The sequence below is a fragment of the Rhincodon typus genome, chromosome 7, assembly GCF_021869965.1.
Source record: "Rhincodon typus isolate 14 chromosome 7, sRhiTyp1.1, whole genome shotgun sequence".
NCBI lineage: Eukaryota > Metazoa > Chordata > Chondrichthyes > Orectolobiformes > Rhincodontidae > Rhincodon > Rhincodon typus.
Genome location: NC_063338.1, coordinates 61149318 through 61171381, shown reverse-complemented (window position 1 = coordinate 61171381; position 22064 = coordinate 61149318). Strand labels below are relative to the sequence as shown.

General features: G+C 40.0%; 1 protein-coding gene across 4 annotated transcripts in view; it reads left to right on the top strand.

Moving 5' to 3' along the window:
* znf148 (zinc finger protein 148) overlaps window positions 1-22064 on the top strand; it is a 138378-nt gene that overhangs the window by 19045 nt on the left and 97269 nt on the right. For 2 of the 4 annotated variants that reach the window (XM_048599087.1, XM_048599086.1), the window contains 6 exons: window positions 941-1065; window positions 4605-4955; window positions 11790-11915; window positions 14551-14674; window positions 16047-16130; window positions 19525-19643. In XM_048599087.1, coding sequence (XP_048455044.1) covers window positions 4629-4955; window positions 11790-11915; window positions 14551-14674; window positions 16047-16130; window positions 19525-19643 — 780 coding nt within the window. In that variant the 5' untranslated portion in view covers window positions 941-1065; window positions 4605-4628. Of the gene's footprint in view, window positions 1-940; window positions 1066-1526; window positions 1759-4604; window positions 4956-11789; window positions 11916-14550; window positions 14675-16046; window positions 16131-19524; window positions 19644-22064 lie in introns of those variants that run through there. The other 2 variants (XM_048599089.1, XM_048599088.1) reach the window with 2 other exon arrangements.

Here is a 22064-nt window from a genome sequence, read left to right as displayed (position 1 = left end):
CATAACAAGTAATAGTTACCTTTACCTGTAGACAACATTCTCCGCTCTTCCCCCTACATGTGACCTCCTGCCGTTCCACAGGCTTGTGGCATCCTTAGGTACTTTGACCAGGTGGCTGTTCTTCATATGTGAGTCTAGAGGATGAATGTCAGCTGGCTGTTATATTATAAAGCATATAAATGCTTTAAAAACAAGTGAAAGTTTTCCAGGCTTGGTATTGGAAAATCATCTTTAATGTAGCATTCAAATTGATCAGGGAATGGATGTGAATGGAATATGATGGATGAGAGAGCTGTTCGGGGAGAAGCTGGTTTTAGGCAGGATAGCCAGCGTGAGTGCACTGTGGAAGTTTGGAGATAAAGCCATGGTTCAAGGGCTAAGTGGCTAGACATAAAGGGTAGGAGGAAGACTTAGTGATGGAAAGAATTGGAGTTGCAGACTGCCTAGGGTGAAAAGATGGCGAACTTTAAGTTCAACATGGCACCACACTGGGACGACACAGAAGGGTATCAAGTTTAAACAATGTAATGCTGCCTGATGTGCTGAGCATTCTTGGCGTTTACTGTTTATATCCCAAGCCATGTGTACTGCTGTTTCCCTTGCATTCTGAGACTGTTAGGCTTTGTAATTTGACAGGAATCTGATATTAAGTTACTGTCACCTTTACACTGTGGTCTTGCAGCAATCCTGACTCTGTTTTATCTGTCTATGTTGGAAAATGCTAATAATAGGTATTCAGATAGGGAAAAAAAAGTCTTCCAGACACCAGCACTGATACTTTGCATTGAGCACACAATTTGCTAAAAACAAATATTTTTAAAGTGTTAACTGTATATTCAAGTTTTTACGGGTAAAAGGAAATTTGGCACATTTTTCAATTTCTGCATTAATACCTTTGTGAAAATTGTGTAAGTTTTCAAATAATGTTTTTCTTCACTAGCTGCAGTGCAATCATTGATCTAAGACGGTGAATTCATTTGGGCTGTGGTTTACGAAACTGATGATGCTTCAGGAACCCACTGTGACATAACACATCTCAGAATGTGTTAACTTTGTTTGCAAAAGGTGAGAAAATACTGCAGCATTGTATTCAGCTAATGTAGTTTTATAGATATCTATGATACTTGGAATTTCTGACTACCTAAATGTTTGTTTGGTTTTAGTAGTTATGTAGGTTTGAATACTTGAAACATTCTTTTTATGTTGCTTTTGTGTACTTCTGTTCAAATTGTCATCAAGACCTCTTATGGTATTAACTGTGATAGTTGATAGTTGAATAAGAACTTGACATGAGAAAAGGAGAAAAATATAATTTGGAACTAGAATTTTTTTCTTTGGATTTTACACTCAAAGTTCCCTGTTCAAGATCCATTGCTTATTTTGGGCTCTCTTCCAGGAAAAGCCTTTGTTCTGAAGAAGAGTCATACCAGACTCGAAACGTTAACTCTGTTTTTCTGTCCACAGATGCTGCCAGACTTGCTGAGTTTCTCCAGCGTTTTCTGTGTTTGCATGGACTCTCTATTGGATTCCACGGATGAAGAGCTGGAGATGGCACAGGCTCTTTCTAAAGGAATTCTGGGCTCTGAATTCAGCAGCTGTGATTGAGATACATACTGATTGCTGCTTTACAAGAATTCTAAGTCCATAACCCATACTTGCGAAAAGCACAAGCTTCTGCGTCTACCTGTCCGTAATGTGCAGAAGGCCAGTGGAATTCTGAACACCTGAGAACTGAAACTTGTATCTTGTTTATAAAAGGTCAGATGCAGAGTTAACCGTTAGACTTTTTGGAGCTGCATTGAGCAATGGGGAATTGCTGAGTTTTCTAGCATTACCAAATTAGTTTTCTCTGCCTTGCTACATTCCCATTGAGTCCCATTGTCAGATATGTGAAACTTGCTTTCATATTATAGTTACTTGTAGCTGTATGCTGTAATTTCATCTATAATTTTTTTAAAAACTTGTAGATTAAAGTTTACCAAGCAGATTATTCATTGAGATTGTGTTCTTTGTACTTGTTAACTGTTGGACCATAGATGAATTGAATTGAATTGAATTGAATTAGCTTTATTGCCACATGTCCGCACATGAGTACAGTGAACAGTTCGCAAGTCACCACTTATGGTGTCATCTTAGGTATAAAGTTACTTAAGTATAGGTACCATGGAAATTGAGTTTGAACAATAGGTACAAGTTTTTTTGACGTTTTAGGTTGCTTAGTTGCTTGCTGTGGAGTTTTGTGGGTCATGTATAAAATTTAATTTAAAGTTGCCCGTTAGGTTCCATTTATTTCGACTCCTGACAGTGACAGGTCTTAGTATTCCAAATGAGATTTGTTCACTAGTAAGATAGTCACACTAAAACTATCCCTTTGTATACATGTGCTCTTAAGAAATTTATATAAAAGCTATATTCATTGGAAGATAGTGTGAATGAAATGCATGTACCTGAACTTCATGAATGTATAAACAGGTGGCACGATGGCTTAGTAGTTAGCACTGCTGCCTCACAGCACCAAGGACCCGGTTCAATTCCAACCTTGGGTGACTGTCTGTGTGGAGTTTGCACGTTCTCCCCTTGTCTGCGTGGGTTTCCTCCAGGTGCTCCGGTTTCCTCCCACAGTACAAAGATGTGCAGGTTAGGTGGATTGGCCATGATAAATTGCCCGTAGTGTTCAGGGATGTGTAGATTAGGTGGGTTACAGGGGGGCGGGTCTGGGTGGGATGCTCTGAGGTTCGGTGTTGACTTGTTGGGCTGAAGGGCCTGTTTTCATACTGCAGGGATTCTATGACTCCTATGAGGACTCGAATTGTAGGTGGCCCATTTTGTCTGGTTACAGTACTGTTGATTTGCAGTGACTGCTGGTTATATTTACTTAGTGGTGTTCATGTAACAAAGCATCTAGTGCTGCTTTAAAGGGAAAATAGTGAATACTGAACAGACAGTAGGAACAAAGTTCAGAGAAATGGCCAAAGTAGATAAAGTTCGAGGAGAGATGGAAGATGTAGGAAGTTGAATAGATTTAGCTGACTTAGAATAATGATGAGTTGCAAGGCACAATAGTTCAAAGCTTCCTTTTACACAAATAACATGTTATATTTGTCAACTGTGGATGCCAATTTGTGCTCAAGAAAGCCCAGGAAGTAGTATCAAGATAACTGATCCATCTAGGGCATGAGCTATCAACTATACCACAGGTATCTCGATTTAATGATGGAGTGGAGTGGAAAAGGGAAGCACAGTAAGCTATGGTCAGAGCAGGGTATAGGATAATACATAGATCTGGTAATGCTTGTTGAGGCATCAATGAGGAAGTAGATTTTAAATGTTCCTCTGTTGAGGAGAGTAGAAAATGAATGAAGGTAGTTGAGGTCAGATGAGCATTTGGTTCTTTGCACAGGGAAGAACATGTTCTGTAGAGTCCCAGAATAATTTGAATTAATATTGAATCATTTTGGAATGTATGTGAAGTGGGCATTGAAGAAATTCCACCTTTTAAAGACAGCAAAGGAAAATTGAAAAGGCATGCATATTTTGTAATTTGCACAAATAAGAAAACCTACTTAATTTCAAGAAGAAACTAGAAATATTTTCGCCAACAAATTTGATTTTTGGAGATCAAATGTAACAAGGGAATGGTGTAAATGGCCTCTGGAATTCCTCCATTCTGAACTATTCAAATGATCAAAGATAAGAACTTTAGGGTTGCATGGTGAGACTAGATTGTCAGGAGGCGGAAAAGGACATGCCTCAACATTCAGTCTGTGCAAGCAATTGAAGTTATCAGATGGGCAGATAGGATAGATTTGGTATTTCTGATGTTGAAGTGGCAGGTTCTGGATTATAGAAAACTTGACATGAAAAGCAATTTATATACATGTTATGGTAGTGTACAATGGCTAATTTTTGTTGAGGGTTTGTATAGACATGGAATTACAGTGGACTTTGGAGAGATTATTAGGACACTCTGGGAGTGACGATTCCTCCCACTAGAGGAGATGAAGTGATTTAGGATTGAGATGAGTATGTGGAGCTGGTCTATGGAACGACTGCAGTTGATGACAGAGAAGTCAATAGTTTTGAAGATCATAGAAAATCAAGGAAAACTGCAATTCATCGATAGCTGCAGAGTATTGTTGATGATTTTAGGTGAAATATTTTCAATGTGATTGGCACAGTGGAAAAAAGCTGGAGGGTCTTGTGCTGGCATTTATGGAAGACATGTGAAGAACTGAATTAGAATGATAAGTTTGAAGACCTTTTAAGAGAACAGTAGGTTGTATTTTGAGAATGGAAGACAAGTGATCTTCTTAATTTGCAGACTGCTGGCGGCAATAGTGAAAGAGAGTGGTTAACTAAGTGTTTGTAGAAATGTCTTGATTGTATTTTGCATTCAATTGTGGATCATTTTACTAATCATTGAATGCCAAACGTAATAAGTCACTGATATACACTTAATGGTTATTGTCAAATCAGGATGTAATAAATGCGGTGGAAAGCAAGTACCTGCTCTAACTATTCAGTTTGCCTTTTATGTAATATATAATGGTTACGATTAATTTTATATTGTTGCTAATGAGTTATCAAAATATATTGTTTTCCAGATTTTAAAATAATTCTGCTGAAGAATGAATATTGAAGACAAGCTCGATCGGATTTTTCTTAAATGTGGCAGTATAAATGAAATGCAGACTTCCAGACCACTGGTCGTGGTGGGAGGGGTCCCTGATCAACCCTCTGTACATGTAGGAGCACAGGAAACTGTCTTAGAAGAGAGGGAAATCTCTCATGAAGAAATTCTCCAACAAGAAACTGGTCTGCAGGAAAGTGCCCTCCCACAGGAGGAGCTTATCTCACATGATGAGCTAATGATCCACGAGGAAACGGTTAAAAATGATGATGATGAGAATGATGGACATGAAAGGATCCCTCAAGAATTATCGTATGAACTAAATGTAAGTGGTGCCAATTTTATTAATGTGGTTTGGCAATAATGCATTCTTAATGGTGGCAAGAATTTTATCAGTGGTTTTAAACTCTCTTTGCTTTATTTGGGCATGATTTTCCAAAAGATGAACAGGAAAAGACTGTCTGGTCTCCTGAACCTGTGACCTCCTGGAAGAGGACAAAAAAAGTTTGCTTTTGTTATATTTCTTGGCATGTTTTAGAAATGACAATATTATTTATTTGGTATTCTTTCTAAAGTACAGTATTAAATATTATTATTAAATACTGCAATTAGACTGGAGGCTTTACAGTCTCTAAAAGTGAAGGATCTAATGCCATGGTACACTGGCTTTTAGAGTTAACCTTTAAGTGTCATTTAATATTCTCTTGTAACATTATTAACATGTGAGTTAGGAGTAGGCCACTCAACCCTCGAGCCTGCTCTGTCATTCAAGATGGCTGATCTAATTACTCACATTCTAATTCACTGCTAAGAATCTTTCACCCTCTTCCTCATCGAGAATCTGCGTCTCTCTACCTTAAAAATATACAAAGGCTCTGCTTTCATTTTTGAGGAAGAGAGTTCCAAAGACAACCCTCTGAGAAATAATTTTATTTCATCTCATCTCAATCTTAAGTGTACTCTTGTTTTGAAACAATGACCCGTAGTTCTCAGCTCTCCCACAAGAAGAAACATTCTTTTCAGATCCGAGATAGTAGGAACTGCAGATGCTGGAGAATCTGAGATAACAAGGTGTAGAGCTGGATGAACACAGCAGGCCAAGCAGCATCAGAGGAGCAGGAAAGTTGACGTTTCGGGCCGAGTCCCTTCTTCAGAAATGGGGGAAGGGAAGGGTGTTCTATAATAAGTAGGGACAGAGGGAGAGGCGGATAGAAGATGGATAGAGGAGAAGATAAGTGGAGAGAAGACAGACAGGTCAAAGAGGCCGGGATGGAGCCAGTAAAGGTGAGTGTAGGTGGGGAGTTAGGGAGGGGATAGGTCAGTCCAGGGAGGATGGACAGGTCAAGGGGGCGGAATGAGGCTAATAGGTAGGAGATGGGGCTGGGGCTTGAGGTGGGAGGAGGGGATAGGTGGGAGGAAGGACAGGTGACGGAGGCGGGGACATGCAGGGCTGGTTTTGGGATGCGGTAGGGGGAGGGGAGATTTTGAAGCTTGTGAATTCCACATTGATACCATTGGGCTGCAGGGTTCCCAAGCGGAATATGAGGTGCTGTTCCTGCAACCTTCGGGTGGTATCGTTATGGCACTGCAGGAGGCCCAAGATGGACATGTCGTCTGAGGAACGGGAGGGGGTTGAAATGGTTCGCAACTGGGAGGTGCAGTTGTTTAGTGCGAACCGAGCGTAGGTGTTCCGCAAAGCAGTCCCCAAGCCTCCGCTTGGTTTCCCCGATGTAGAGGAGGCCACAACGGGAACAGCAGATACAGTATACCACATTAGCAGATGTGCAGGTGAACATCTGCTTGATGTGGAAAGTCTTCTTGGGGCCTGGGATGTGGATGAGGGGGGAGGTGTAGGGGCAGGTGTAGCACTTCTTGCGGTTGCATCTAGAACACCTAGAATACACCTCCTCCCACCCACCTTCCTGCAAAAATGCCATCCCCTATTCCCAATTCTGTCGCCTCCGCTGCACCTGCTCCCAGGATGAGGCATTCCACTCCCAAACATCTCAGATGTCCTCGTTTTTCAAGGACCGCAACCCCCCCCCCCAGGCCCCCCCCCCGCACCAGTGGTCGAGAACGCCCTCGACCGTGTCTCCCACATTTCCCACAACTCATCCCTCACACCCCCTCCCCACAATAATAACCAAAACAGAATCCCCCTCATTCTCACGTACCACCCCACCAACCTCTGGATCCAACGCATCATCCTCCGACACTTCCACCATCTGCAATCCGACCCCACCACCAAAGACATTTTTCCCTCCCATCCTTATCTGCTTTCCGGATGGACCACTCTCTCCGAGACTCCCTTGTCCGCTCCACACTCCCCTCCAGCCCCACCACACCTGACACTTTTCCCTGCAACCACAGGAAGTGCTACACCTGCCTCTACACCTCCCCCCTCACCCACATCCCAGGCCCCAAGAAGACTCTCCACATCAAGCAGATGTTCACCTGCACATCTGCTAATGTGGTATACTGTATCCGTTGTTCCCGTTGTGGCCTCCTGTACATTGGGGAAACCAAGCGGAGGCTTGGGGACCGCTTTGCGGAGCACCTACGCTGGGTTCACACTAAACAACTGCACCTCCCAGTCGTGACCCATTTCAACTACCCCTCCCATTCCTCAGGCGACATGTCCATCCTGGGCCTCCTGCAGTGCCATAACGATACCACCCGAAGGTTGCAGGAACAGCACCTCATATTCCGCTTGGCAACTCTGCAGCCCAATGGTATCAATGTGGAATTCACAAGCTTCAAAATCTCCCCTCCCCCTACCACATCCCAAAACCAGCCCAGCTCGTCCCCGCCTCCCTAACCTGTCCTTCCTCCCACCTATCCCCTCCTCCCACCTCAAGTCCCAGCCCCATCTCCCACCTACTAGCCTCATCCCGCCCCCTTGACCTGTCCGTCCTCCCTGGACTGACCTATCCCCTCCCTAACTCCCCACCTACACTCACGTTTACTGGCTCCATCCCTGCCTCTTTGACCTGTCTGTCTCCTCTCCACCTATCTTCTCCTCTATCCATCTTCTATCCGCCTCCCCACCCTCTCTATTTATTTCAGAACCCCCTTCCCCTCCCCCATTTCTGAAGAAGCATCTAGGCCCGAAACGTCAACTTTCCTGCTCCTCTGATGCTGCTTGGCCTGCTGTGTTCATCCAGCTGTACACCTTGTTATCTCTCTCCTTTTCATACCCGTTCTGTCAAGACCCCTCAAGATTTTGTTTCTGTCAAGTCATCTTTTTACTTTTGTAATATTCATATACAAGCCTAGCCTGACTAACAGTTCTTCATTAGACAACCCACCATTACAGTGTATAAACGCAAATAAACAAAGAACTGCTGATGCTGGAAATCTGTAACAAGAACAGAAATAACTGGAGGAACTCGGCAGAATTAATGTTTTGGGGTCGTTTGACCCTTCAGAAGGGTTGCTGGACCCAAAACATTGACTCTGCTTTCTCTCCACAGATGCTACCAGACCTGCGGAGTTTCCCCAGTTACTTCTGTTTTCATTCCAGTTTCTAGTATAGTAAACTTCTCTGAATTGCTTCTGATGCATGTGCATTCTTCACTGTTAGGTCATAGTATTAAGAGATATGCAGTCAAGGTAGGTGAACAGAGTTGTGACATAGATCAGCAGTTACGTACTTGAATGGCAGAATGGTGCTTAATACACTGTGTGAAGTTCTACACATGAGGTTGTATGTTGTGTAACTGCTGTCCCAATATGAAATAATGGACAGGAAATTATGGAGCTGAAGGGGAGCAAATGGAAAGTCACAGATTGTTGATAGATCTGAGCAAGCTGCCCTACAATTACAGTGAACTGTGGCAAGCCATTTTAGGGGATTGTGGAACTTGGCCCTACAATAGAAGGATGTCCCATTGTCTGAAACTCCCACCCAACCTGATTGGCCAGCAGCTCCTGAAATGCTGACAGTACCAGAGCATCATCATGGGTGCTGCTGATACTACATCCAGTCTGAGGATGAAGGCCTCAATCGATCCCTAGGCCCAGGTAAGTATGGGACATTAACTGGGGAATCTTTGGAAACCTAAGGGGGAGTAATATGATGGGTTTCAAGTTCCACGTGGGAAGGAAGGAAGCATGGCTGCTATCTTCTGGGTGGTGCTCCCATTATGTAAAAGTTACTTTCCGAACAATTTACCCACTTCTTCTCACACTTTGTTATAAAAAATTTTCCCTTCCCAGCTATCTACTCGTACCAATTGTGTTATGGTGTGTGCAGAGTAATGTTATGGTCAGTTGAACTTATAACCTGCTGAGTTGATCCTTATTTATTTATGGTGGGTGGGTTGCTGATTTTGGTTTGTGCCCACCCTACTCTGGGGGTGAGCTTGGGCTTGGGTGGTGAGGTAGTGGGCTGCACACCTTTTTTTATCTCATGTGCCTCCCCACCGAAAGTACACTGGTCTGTAGCATGTAATATCCATCCCAGTGTTGCGAGATCAGTCTCTGCACTCCTCACGAATTTAAAATAAAACCAGTGATTTCTTGCCCTTGAATAGCCTGTCAGTTTGAGACCAGATTAGCATCAACTTAACTTTACAGTTCTACAGTTCTGTAGAAAACCTCCCCTTTTTGCTTCACAGGAATATAATCTGATAAAAATTGATAACGAGCCAAAATAAGAGATAAGGCAGATAATAAATAATATGTTGGAGGAAGGTTTAAGGTTAAAGGAAGAGCAAGGTCTAAGGAGAGAGTTTTTGAGTTTAGGACCTAGGCAGCTAAATGCATGCAGTGCACTGGTGCAGAAATCATGAAAACTTAAAGAGTTGAAGGACGCTGCAGAGTTGTTTGAATAAGAAGATGAGAATTTTAAATCTGAGAGTGAAGGTAGATCAGTTATATGTTTAGTTTGTGGGCAACAGTGCTTTGAATGTGCTTAAAACCTATAGTGGATTGAAGATGGGAGGCCAGTGAGGAGAGCATTGGGACAGCTGCAGATGAAGATAACAGTCCTTGAATTAGCATAAACTACTGGCTACTGTTTTTCTTAAAACCTGAAATGTCACTCTGCAAATGCTTGCCATAATCCATGTTGGCACGTTTTCTAATAATATCTGCAATTTAGAGTGATGTGACTATGACAAATGAGGCATTCTTTAATTGAGTTGTACTGAGTATCTTACTACCATTAAGATCCCAGGAAGGTTTTGTTTTGACATGTTACAACTGAAATTCCCTTTATCCATACTGATGAATATTTGACGCTACAATTAGTTTATTTTCATCTTTAACAGTCACCGAATCTCTGAATGAAAACATAGAATAGCACAGCACAGGGACATAATGTTGTGCCAAACATGATGCCAAATCAAACTAATCCCTTCTGCTTGTCTTTGGTCCATATCCCTCCATTCCTTGCATATTCATGTGCTTTATCTAAAAGTCCATTAAATGCCCCTATCATATCTGCCTCTACCACCATCCCTGGCAGCATGTTCCAGACTCCTACCACTGTCTGTGTAAGGAAAAACACTTGCCCCTCACATCTCCTTTGAACTTTCTCCTTCACCTTAAGTGTGTGCCCCCTAATATCAGGCATTTCAACTCTGTGAAAAAAATTCTGACTGCCAACCTTATCTATGTATCTCATAATTTTATAGACTTCTATCAAGTCTCCCCTCAGCCTCCGCTGCTCCAGAGAAAACAATCTGAGTTTTCTTGCCTCTCCTTAGAGCTCATACCTTCTAATCCAGGCAGCATCTTGGTAACCCTTTCGTACCCTCTCCAAAGCCTCGACATCCTTCCTGTGATATGGTGACCAGAATTGAATGCAGTGCTGTAAGTGTGGTCTAACCAAAGTCTTATAAAGCTGCAACATTATATCCTGACTCTTGCGCTCAATTCCTCAACCAATAAAGGCAAGTATGCCATACGCCTTCTTTACCATTCTATGATTGAATTGTTATGGAACAAAAGGAGGCCATTTGGCTCATCATGACAGCGCCAGTTCCATTACCTCGTGCCTTTACCCCATATCCTTATGCACCATTTCTATCCAAATATGCATCCAGTGCCTCAGTGAACCTGCCTCCATCGCACTTCCAGGCAGTGCATTCCATTGCCTACCTACTCACTGTGTCAAAAAGTTTTTCTTTTCCCCTGACATCATCATTGCATTGTTTGCCCATCACCTTTTAAACATATGCCCTCGCATTCTTTTTTTCTTTCACAAGTTCAAACAGTTTCTTCCTATTTACTGTATCCAGCTGGCGCATGATTTTGAAAACCTCTATCAAATCTCCCCTCAGCCGTCCTTGTCTTCGAAGAAGAACAGCCTCAACTTCTTCAATTCAACCTCATCAGAGGGTTTTCTATCCTGGTACCATTTTTGTAGACTAGAACAGAGTTGCACAAAAAATGCATTTACTTGGCAGCATATCTGATTCACTGAACAAAGTATGGACACCAACTCAATTGAATTGTCTTGCAGACCAGTTATTTTGAGGAAAAAGCCTCAACCAAAAATTACATGGATATATTGAGTATATATAGTTTACATTAATGGCAGTCTGGGCTTATTTGTGAGGGAGAGAAAGCATATTGGGTTCAGTTTATGATGAATGCAAGGCATTTTCAATTATGTTAGATGGAATTTGATGCTACAGTATGAGCAAAATTTAAAGGAAAAACAAGGGGTGCTGGAAATTAGAAATAAAAGTGTAAAAGTAGTAAAAAAAAAAGTATATCGCTTCACCTATATTTTCTCATTACAGATATCACATTTCTGGAGTCCACCTTTCATTGAGTTTATTTGGATTCTTTTTCAGCATTTCCCAACATGAATCATTTCAAACGTTCCTTATAACTTTGATAAAGTAGTATGTGCCATCATTTACTTTGGTCAAATACTTTGGTATCATTTTCTCCATTCTAGAATTGTGGAGTTAAATAGATGGTTAGCTAACAATTGCTATCGTACTTTGCAATGTAATTCTTAGTTATCGTTTCAGTTAAAAGTTGTCAAACTGTATAATTCCCTCAATCATACAGTATCTTTCCATGTTTTCAATAGCAGACGGCATATGATACAGTAGCTTTCATTTATGCAGTGCTATGGTGGCGCAATTTTCTGTGATGGTTAAATTCAACTTAATTTCTGAACCACTGTGTCATTCTAAAGGTAAATGTAAAACAGGAAATCCAATATGCTGAAGAAGCTGGACAACTGAAGAAAGATAAAGGGCAACAAAAAGAACCAATAGATTTGCAAAAGAAGAAGAAACGGAAACAACGTTCTCCTTCCAAGGTAAATGATAATGCAACTTATAAAGAATACATGTTTTCAAGCTAGTTTTCACAACGATCGACATGGGGGCAAGATACATAGTTCAGGAACACCTTGGCTTGTGAGGTTGTTTGCTATCATTTCTGCTTTTGTTTTTCGGTGTGGAAGGTGATAGATCCCCAGGGTCAGTACTAGGACCTCTGCTGTTCTTGAAATATACAGGTAGTCACCAGGTTGTGAATGGGTTTTGTTCCTGAGTCCATTTGCAAGTCGGAGCACAAAGCAGGACAATATAAAACAGCCATTTGTAAGTACAGGAAATGCTGGTATGTCGAATTTTTAAAAATACACACCTGTATGAGATTGCGTTCTTAACAATGAGCATTCGTAAGACGATGTTTATAAATCAAGGACCCACTATATCAATAATCATAAAACGTATGAATAGGACTAGATCATGCAGCTCATTGAATCTGTTTCACTATTCAGTAAGATCACCGTTGATCTTATTGTGGCACTAATGTCACTTTTCCCATCTGTCTCCTATAACATCGATTCCCTAGTCAATGATTAATCTGTAACTTAGCCTTGAATATATTCAATGATTCAGCCTTTACTGGTGTCTATGAAGAGAATTCTAAAGCCCAACAACTGTTGAGAGAAGAACTTCCTCCTCATCCCCAATTTAAATGTGCTTCCAAGTTCTAGTTTACCCCATGAGGAGAAACATCCTTTCAGCGTCTACCTTATCAAGCCTCTCCATTGTTTATACATTTAAGTAAAATGAACCTCTCATTCTTCTAAACCGCAATGAGCAAGGGTCCAACCTGCTCAAACTTTCATCATGAGATAACCCTTTCCTACTAGCAGTCAGTCTAATGAACCTTCGCTGAACAGCTTCCAATGAAAGTATATTCTTCCTTGAGGAGACCAGAACTTCCCTATTTTTATACTGTATCCCTGTTGCAATAAAGGCCAGTTTACAATGTGCCTTCTAATTACTTGCTACACTAGCGTGCTCAATCATTGTGATTCAAGTACACAGCCATCCAAGTCCTTCTGTTTTGCAGCATTCTTCACACTATCTCTATGTAAATAATAATCTGATTATGTAGTTTTTTGCCAAAGTGAACAACTTCACATTTTCCCACAAAATACTCTCACCTTCTAAATTTTTGTCTCTAGTTTTGAAGTTTGAACTCAATTGGAGTATTGTGTCTAATTCTAGTGCCCCTTTTTAGGAAAGGTGTGGAGCCATCATGGAAAAGATTTATGAGAATGGTTCCGGAGATGAGTAACTTCAGTTAGGTGGATAGGCTAGAGTCGATTTTCTTGGTGTAAACATAGTTTGTACTGAATATTAGAGACAGCGAGAACTGCTGATGCTGGAGTGTGAAGCTGGAGAAACACAGCAGGTCAGGCAGCATCAGAGGAGCAGGAAAGTCGATGTTTTGGGCCAGGACTGATACTGCCTGACCTGCTGTGTTCCTCCAACTCCACACTATATTGACTTGTACTGAATATTATTCGTCTTTTCTACATATTTAAACTAATTTGTATATTTGCAGCATGAGCATTCAGATTAATATTCTTGTGCTTACTTGCCACAAGAAGCTCAAATGAAATTTTTCCATATGGTACTCCAGTTAGCTGAACTAGTGGCCTGTGATTTCTCTTGGACTCTGCCTCAGTGAATGAAGTGAGATCCATTGTTTTTTGTAATGGATCTCTAGGAGAGTGGATGCTGACATTGAATCCAATTTGACACTTCATGTAAAAATACTGAAATGCAACAGTGAGATGAGAGCAGAAGCTAAGGAAGGATAAGAATAGAATTTCAAAGTAAAATCTCTTGATTTAGCAAGCTTTGAAAGATTGTTTCCGTGAGTTGGTGTAAAGGTAATGAGCAAGTTCCCACTGAGAATACTCATGACGAAGATGAGAGCTGTGAGGTGTTACAGCACTCTTGTGAGGAAGCAAAAGAAATAAGCAAGGGTTCCAACTCCTGGTCATTTTTCAGGTGTCGTGTGCTGAAACTTGCATGTGTCAACATTGAGTAAGAAGATTGGACTTGCCAATTTTCTCCATGTTGCCATGAAGACATGCGCTTGTGGATTGATCTGATGGGTAAAGTCCTGCTTGAGGAATGAAGAGCTGCTGACACCTGTGGGCAAAATACCCACATTTCCTCAGTACCTTAAGCAGAGCTGGAGGGAAAAATAGGTTAAAAATTTATAAAAGAATAATGATGTATAAAATTGTGATGATTTGAAGTTTCAATAGACTATTTCCTTTGGCTTGTGTTACTTAATGATGTATTTTCTTTGCCACCTGTCCAATTGTAGCAGCAGAGATAGTGGGAACTGCAGATGCTGGAGAATCTGAGGCAACAAGGTGCAGGGCTGGATGAGCACAGCAGGCCAAGCAGCATCATAGGAGCAGATGCTGCTTGGCCAATTGTAGCAGCAGTTGCCCTAGTTTCCTGTAATGTCTGTTCGAAAAGAGAGTCTGGCAAAGTTTAGTTCCAGTCAGTTTAATTTTGACATTGAATTTTAGCTCCATATCTGTTGTTTGTCATAAAATAAATAGTTTGATAACTTAACTAATGCGTTGGACTCGGACTGAAACTTGGATTTCCGCATTATTTTTCCTTCAGATTTTAACAATAAATGAAGATGGATCACTTGGGCTAAAGTGCCTGAAATCTCATATCTGTGAGCATTGTAATGCTGCCTTTCGTACCAATTACCACTTACAAAGACACGTTTTCATCCATACAGGTATATCTGGTCTGCTGCATATAAAGCTGTTCATTAGATCCTATTTTCAAAATGTACAAAACTTTATTGAATTATACTGACTAGAATTCCAATACATGATTCAAGGCAGCAGGCAGTCAATGGAATGTAAATCTTTTAAATGAACACTTAAACGATATCCCAAATGACTGTGAGAAATATAAACTAACTCTCCTTATCCTTCTCACCCTGTGTAGCCATTGACAGGATTAAGCCCATTATCCGCTTGCAGTGTCTTCACAGCTGAGTGACTGGGTTGGTCTGCATTGCTTGGTTCCATTCTTGAGTTTCTAATTCTCACAATGCCATGTCTTCCAATAATCTCTGTTTGGTTTCCCCCTATTTTTCATTAACATGTTCCTACACAGTGACATCACCAGAAAACAAAGCTTTTGTTTTCACGTGTGCTGATGTTAGCTGGCTTTACCTTACCACCACCATCCCTCCAATGTCTCAAAATTGTCAGACTACTGGTCCAACATCTATTACTGGATGCACAGAGATTTCCTCCCGCAAAATGTTAAAAAGACCCAAATTATTATCTTCGGTTTCCACCACAAACTCTGTTCCCTCATCATCCCTTTCTTGTCACTGATTGAGACTGAACCACATTGTATGCAAACTTGATATCATATTTGATCCCATGTTAATTATTTGACCATATTTTCATACCATCACTATTTCTGCTTTTGTGACATTTGCTCAATTATCAATCTGCCTTTCCATCTCTTAAGACAGTTCTTAAAACTTAACTTTTGATTAAGATTTTGGCCACCTGCCCTAATATATGTGGCTAAGTGTCACAAATTAGACCATAATATTAGACCTAACATTTAAGAAGTTAAAACATTTAATGTCACGTATTGTTACATTAAGGTGAAGAATCAATAATAATTGTTTTAAATGCAAATTATTATTACATTTGATTTAATATAATTACCATTTATAGTCTTGTTTTTTCTGCCTGTTAGTGAGCAACTAGTTGTTTTATACCAAGCTGTTTACAAATTTCTATTGCTTTGATTCCATATCTGAATTCTCATGCTAATATTTAATATGTAACTTATAATGTACAGATATAACACTACAGAAAAGCAAAATATTGGACATACAATGTTTTGGAAACTTGTTTGCCTCTCTGTATAATAGAATTGGTAAATCTGCAGCTTGTCTTGTGCTTTATGAATTATACTGTATATCCACATTTGATTTTAGCCTGTACTTGCAATACCTGATTAAATCAGATTTTATGTGATGTTGGATTTTGGCATCTTCTGTTCTATTTTAAGAGGTTTTTATTCTATGGAAATGATATTCTGCTACAATTTGAAACATGTTTTCTTTTTGTTGGAAGGTGAAAAGCCGTATCAGTGCAGCCAGTGTAGCATGCGGTTCATTCAAAAATATTTGCTGCAGAGACATGAGAAAATTCATACCGGTAAGTATGATTGAATTCAGTCTGTCTAATGTGGATTGAAGATGCAGCATATTTAGTTCAGAGGTGTGTCTTGGTGTTGACTCCTGAATACTTGTGTATGTTTACAGAAAATGTCCTAAGTGATACTTCTTGATTTCCATTTGTGCTGCTTTTCCTTGTCCTTCAAAAACAAAGTTTCACAAATTCAAGAGTCAATCGAGTAATTGCTGTTGTAAACATGGAAATTAAACTTCAAGATTAAGTTATTTTTAACGCTGTTTAACAGTTCGCAGGGAAGCACTTCTTTCCACTCTCCTTGTATACTTTCTGTTGCTCTATAAATGTTCTTTAAAAACAGTGGCAGTACTGTAAGCTCCAAACTTACCCATTGCCTTAAATTCTGGTCTAATCATGATCAACGGTATAGATTTTTGGTATTGCTCAAGCCACTGGTGCTTTTGCTACACGTGCATTGCTCGGATTGGCTGCTTAATGTCTTCAGTGATAGTAAGATGTTCCAAAGCCCTTCATAGGGACATGAGGAAACAATTGACACTAAACTTTTGAAGACGATATGAAGAGTAATTTTAAAGAAGTGGGTCTAAAGGAGATTCTGAAAGTAGTGACACAGAGAGGAGGAATTGTTTAGGGAAGGAATTGGAGTTGTGAAGACACCATGAATGGTGGGATGAAGAGTAAGGAAGATGTGTAAAATGATTAGAATTAGAAAACTGTTAGGGGTAGATGACTGGGTAATACTGGGAAGAGTTTGCAATGAAAAGAAAACAAAAGTTCTTTTGGGACTTGAATGCAGGAATAATACAATAATGGTGCATGGGAGCTGGTGTGGATAGAGGGTGGAGCAATAATGTATTGAATGAAGTAAAATGTAAGAATGGTAGTAGATAGAAGGGGCAATTATTTGAAGTAGCCAAGTTTTGAGGTGGCAAAGGCATGGAGAGGTACAGCATGGAAACAAACCTTTTAGTCCAACTCATCTATGCCATCCAGGATTCCTAAACTGAAGTAGTCCCACTTGCTTGCCTTTGGCCCATATCCCTCTAAACCTTTCATGTTCATGTACCTGCCCAAATCTTTCTTAAATGTTGTAATTGTACTCTCCTTTACCACTTCCTCTGGCAGCTTGTTCCACACATGCACCACCCTCTGTGTGAAAAAGTTGCCCCTCAGGTCAGTTTTAAATCTCTCTCCTCTCACCTTAAACTTATGCCCTCTAGTTTTGCCAACCCCCACCGTGGAGAAAAAAACCTTTGCTATGTCCCTCATGATTTTATAAACCTCTATAAGATCTTCCCTCAGCCTCACATGCTTCAGGAAAAGAAGTCCCAGCCTATCCAGCCTCTCCTTATAACACAAACCCTCCAGTCTCAGTAGCATCCTTGTAAATCTTTTTTGTACCCTTTCCAGTTTAATATCCTTCCTATGGCAGGGTGACTAGAATTGTACGCAGTACTCCAAACGTAGCCTTACCACTGTCTTGTACACCTGTAACATGATGTCACAACTCCTGCACTCAGAGCTCTGACTGTTGGAGACGAATATGCTAAATGCCTTCTTCACCACCCTGTCTACTTGTGACACCACTTTCAAGGAACTGTTCACCTCCAGGTCTCTATGTTCGCCAACACTTCCCAGGGCCCTACTAGTAAGTCCTGCCCTGGTTTGTCTTGCCGAAATGCAACACCTTGCATTATTCTAAATTAAGCTCCATCTACTATTCCTCAGTCCACTGGTCAAGATCCTGTTGTACCCTTAGATAACCTTCTTCACTGTCCACCATACCACCAATTTTTGTGTCATCTGCAAACTTATTACTATGCCTCCTGTATTCTCATCCAAATTATTTATATGAATGATGAACAACTGTGGACCCAGCACCGATCCTTGCAGCGCACCTCCGGTCTGAATAACAACCCTCTACCACTCCCTCTGTTTCCTACTGTCAAGCCAATTTTGTATCCAATTGGCTAGCTGTCCCTGGATCCCATGTGATCTAACCTTACTAACCAGTCTACCATGCAGAACCTTGTTGAAAACCTTGCCAAAGTCCATGTAGACAATGTGTATCACTCTACCTTCATCTAACTTCTTGGTCACCTCTTCAAAAAATGCAATTAAGTTTGTGAGACATGATTTCCTACATACAAAGATAAATGAGAAGAGCCTGCTTCTATGCGGTATGGCTTTATGACTCCATTTAATTGATAAAGGGGCTGAGGTATAAATGATAATGATTTGAAATATTGTTGAGGTATAAATTAGCAGCCTTTCTGACAGAAGATACGGGGTCAGAAACTGCACTCTGCATTGTGAATATTTGGTTAAGTCTGAGTCACAAGTTAGGGAGGGAAAATATTCAGTAGCTTTAGTCTTCCCAATATCTAACCTGAGGAAGTTATGCTTTATCCAAGAATTGTAAATGGTGTGGCAGAAGAAGATTAAAATAGGCATCCAAAAGGCAGAGAGGTAGAATTTAACGTCATTCTTGTACATATAACCAGTGAATCACTGTGTCAATGACACCTGCTCAATAAGTACGTCAGTACATATAAAGCCATGCAGAACATGTGCTGCTGAATTTAATCTTTCCGATATTATTTCCAAAACATCAGCTAGTGATTAATCTCTTATGCTTACCTCAGTTGCAATTGGTGCATGCGAGATAAGAGAGCTCCTTACCAAAAATTTACATTTGAAGTGTAGTTTACTTGTTTGCAGACAAATATGATGGCCAATTTACACACAACAATGTTCCACAAATTTTATTCTGTTTGTTACTACATCTGCATTTATTTGACAGTGTAACAGTTTATTCTCTACATAGGAACTTTTTGATGCCCATTTAGATAAATATTGTCCTTATTTGGCAGGCACAGATTCTAGCTGGCATTTTAGCTAACCTTCTCTCTTACAGTTCAAGTTTTTAAAGAAACTTAATTTTAGTTAGGGTAGCACAATGATTACATGTACATTTATTGTACTGAGTCTCAACAGTAATTTCAACAAGTCATTTAGTGTATTAGTTAGTCAATACCAAGGAAGTGAACAGAGGATCCAACTTAGGTCTGATGCCTCCAGTTACCTTGCTGATGCTTGTTTTCTTGGCTCACATTTAAAAATGGCCAATTGAGTGATGTCCTAAAGGGCATTTGGCATCAGTTGAACTTTAATGTTTCTCAGAAATGGATTAATCATTTTGATGGAAAAAAGAGGGCCCCAGGTTGTAAAAATAGTTCAAAAAACATGCATTTTTTTTCAAAATCGGTGTGATTATTGGCTTGCATCTTGTAGTATTGTGGTCTTTGTTATCCAAAAATAATGAGGATATTAGTAATGTAAAAATAATAGATTAACAAATGACCAACTTTTAACCATTTGGAAATGGCATTTTCAGGTGAAAAACCATTTCAATGTGATGAATGTGACATGAGGTTCATACAGAAATATCATATGGAGAGGCATAAGCGCACTCACAGTGGAGAGAAACCATATCAATGTGAATATTGCCACCAGGTAAGAATTAACTTGAAGTACTTGTCGTCAAATATGTGATGCCCGGATTCATTATAGAATTTTACAGCACAGAACGTGGCCATTAAGCTATCGTACCTACACTGGTGCTCTGAGGCATCCATTATTTCCATCTCCCTGTTCTTATGGCCTCAGATTTTTTTCCCTAATTTCAAATATTTAGAAATTTCACTTCACTCTGCCTATTTCTGAAGGAATATCCCATGTACTTTAGGAACAACGTTGAAACTTAAGTTAGAGTACAGTCCAGATTGAATAAATAGCTTTTTATTAGCTTGCCTACCACTTAGAATGAAAAAATTGCTGAGTCATAGGAAGTACAGATATGGAAAAAAAACTTCAGTGGTGTGTGGGTGGGGGGGGTGCGGTGGGGAGTGGGGTGGTGCGAGAGAGAGAGAGAAAATGTGTGTGTGTGTGTCAGAGATTGTGTATGAGAGAGGATCTGTGTGTGAGAGGGAGTGTGTGTAAGTAAGTAATTGGAACTTTTTCATTGGATTCCACGATCTGCATTGTTTTAACGATAGAAATGTTTAAAAACTCAAAACTGGGTTGGGAAAATGGAAGCAGAAACAAAAGACAAGGAGTCTGAAATGAGGGACCATATTTAAAAAAAGAAAGTATGGGAATAGAGAACTTCGGAAACATCTCAAAATCAAGATGTGGGCAGTAGAATTGACTACCATGGTTACAGGTTAAGGTTAAAACTGCATCACCATTCAAATTAAGTTGGGTAAATGGGTCAGGAGAAATGGGAACAGGTAAATAAATGTTATTGGAACTATTAACCCAATTTAAGGAATAAATACCATCACAATCTGAAACAAAAACAGAAATTGCTGGAAAACCTCAGAAGGTCTGGCAGCATCTGTGAAGAGAAATCAGGGTTAACGTTTCGGGTTGAGTTACCCTTCCTCCGAACCCCTATCCGGTTGGGTCAAAGTGATAGCTTCCATAATAAGAAAGGTAAATTACTCCAGATGCTGGAAATCTGAAACAAACATAGAGAATGTTTGAGAAACCCAGCAAGTCTGACAGCATCTGTGAAAAAAGAAATAGAGTTAACATTTCAAGTCCAGTATAACTCATGTTCATTTTCAGTTTTTAGAACTTTTTTTTCAGTTCTATAAAAGAGTCATACTGGACTCAAAACATCTACTTATTTTCTTTCTCCACAAATACTGCCAGATCTGCTGAGCTTATCTGGCATTCTGTGTTCCTTGTGTGGCAGCTTTTAAGTTGTGGCAATTATGGATTTCTATGACCTAACGACTGTCTGCATTTGAAAAATCACGATTCTTCTAGTCTTTCTCCAAAATGCTAGGGCTCTTCTTAAATCTATCTTCCCTTTTACAATTTCCACTTGAAGCCAGATTACTTAACTTGACTTGTCCCTGAAAATTTGAATGCCTCTCTTGGGTTTCTTTGTAACATCAATCACTTTCATATTGTAAGCATCTCACTTTGTGTCTGCTCTTCATTAGGTAAGCTTTTCACCCTTGGTAAGTCTGTCTGAATCTCTCTCCCTTGCCCAAAGTATTGATATATTTTCCAAAGCAATGTGCCTAAAATGCTTTATGACAGGGGCTTAACCAATTTTTATTTACTTTAACATAATCCATTTCCTTTTCTATCCCATTCCTTTTTAAAATGTTGGATTCTGCAAACTTTAACAAGCTTTCATCAGTTTATCTTCCACTTTCAGGGTCTTTTATTGCCCCAAAATATTTAATGGATGATTTATGCTTTAAAGCACAGTATTACTATCTGGTTAGGGATTCTTAACATTGAAAGAAGAAATCTGAACAACAGCAAAAAAGTAACAGATCTACGATGCAAAGTTTCCCATTATTGCATTTGAAAAAGAAGTAAAATATGAATTATTATCTTAACACTATAATTTACAAAATCTTGTGCTAGAAAGTAGTCTACTTTCTATCTCCTTCAATAGTTCTTTTATCATAGAAAATCCTTAAGGCTCATTTACTTTTCTTGGCATCAACTCAAAAGCATATCACTGCTCTCCAGAATTTATTACTAGGTATCACTTTTCTGTGAGCCACAAATGTTCCATAATGTTTGCCCTTTTACTTAACAGTCTTGCTGCTAAACCCCTTTTCCGATCCACTCCAGTTAGCCCTGCTCTCATTTAAGTTTAGCCAAGTTGTTTCTGATCCAGGTTCGTACCTCTGAAACTGAATGCTAAATTCTACTATGTTATGGTCACTGTTTCCAAGGGTATAATTAACTCTGACATAATTCATTAAACGTGTTTCATTACACACTGCCACATGTGAAATAGCCTGATCCCTGGTTGGATCCACAGCATGTTGTTCTAGGAAGTTGTCCTGACATGTTCTGAATTATTCCTCGTGGTTACCTCTGCCAGTCTGACTATCCCAATCT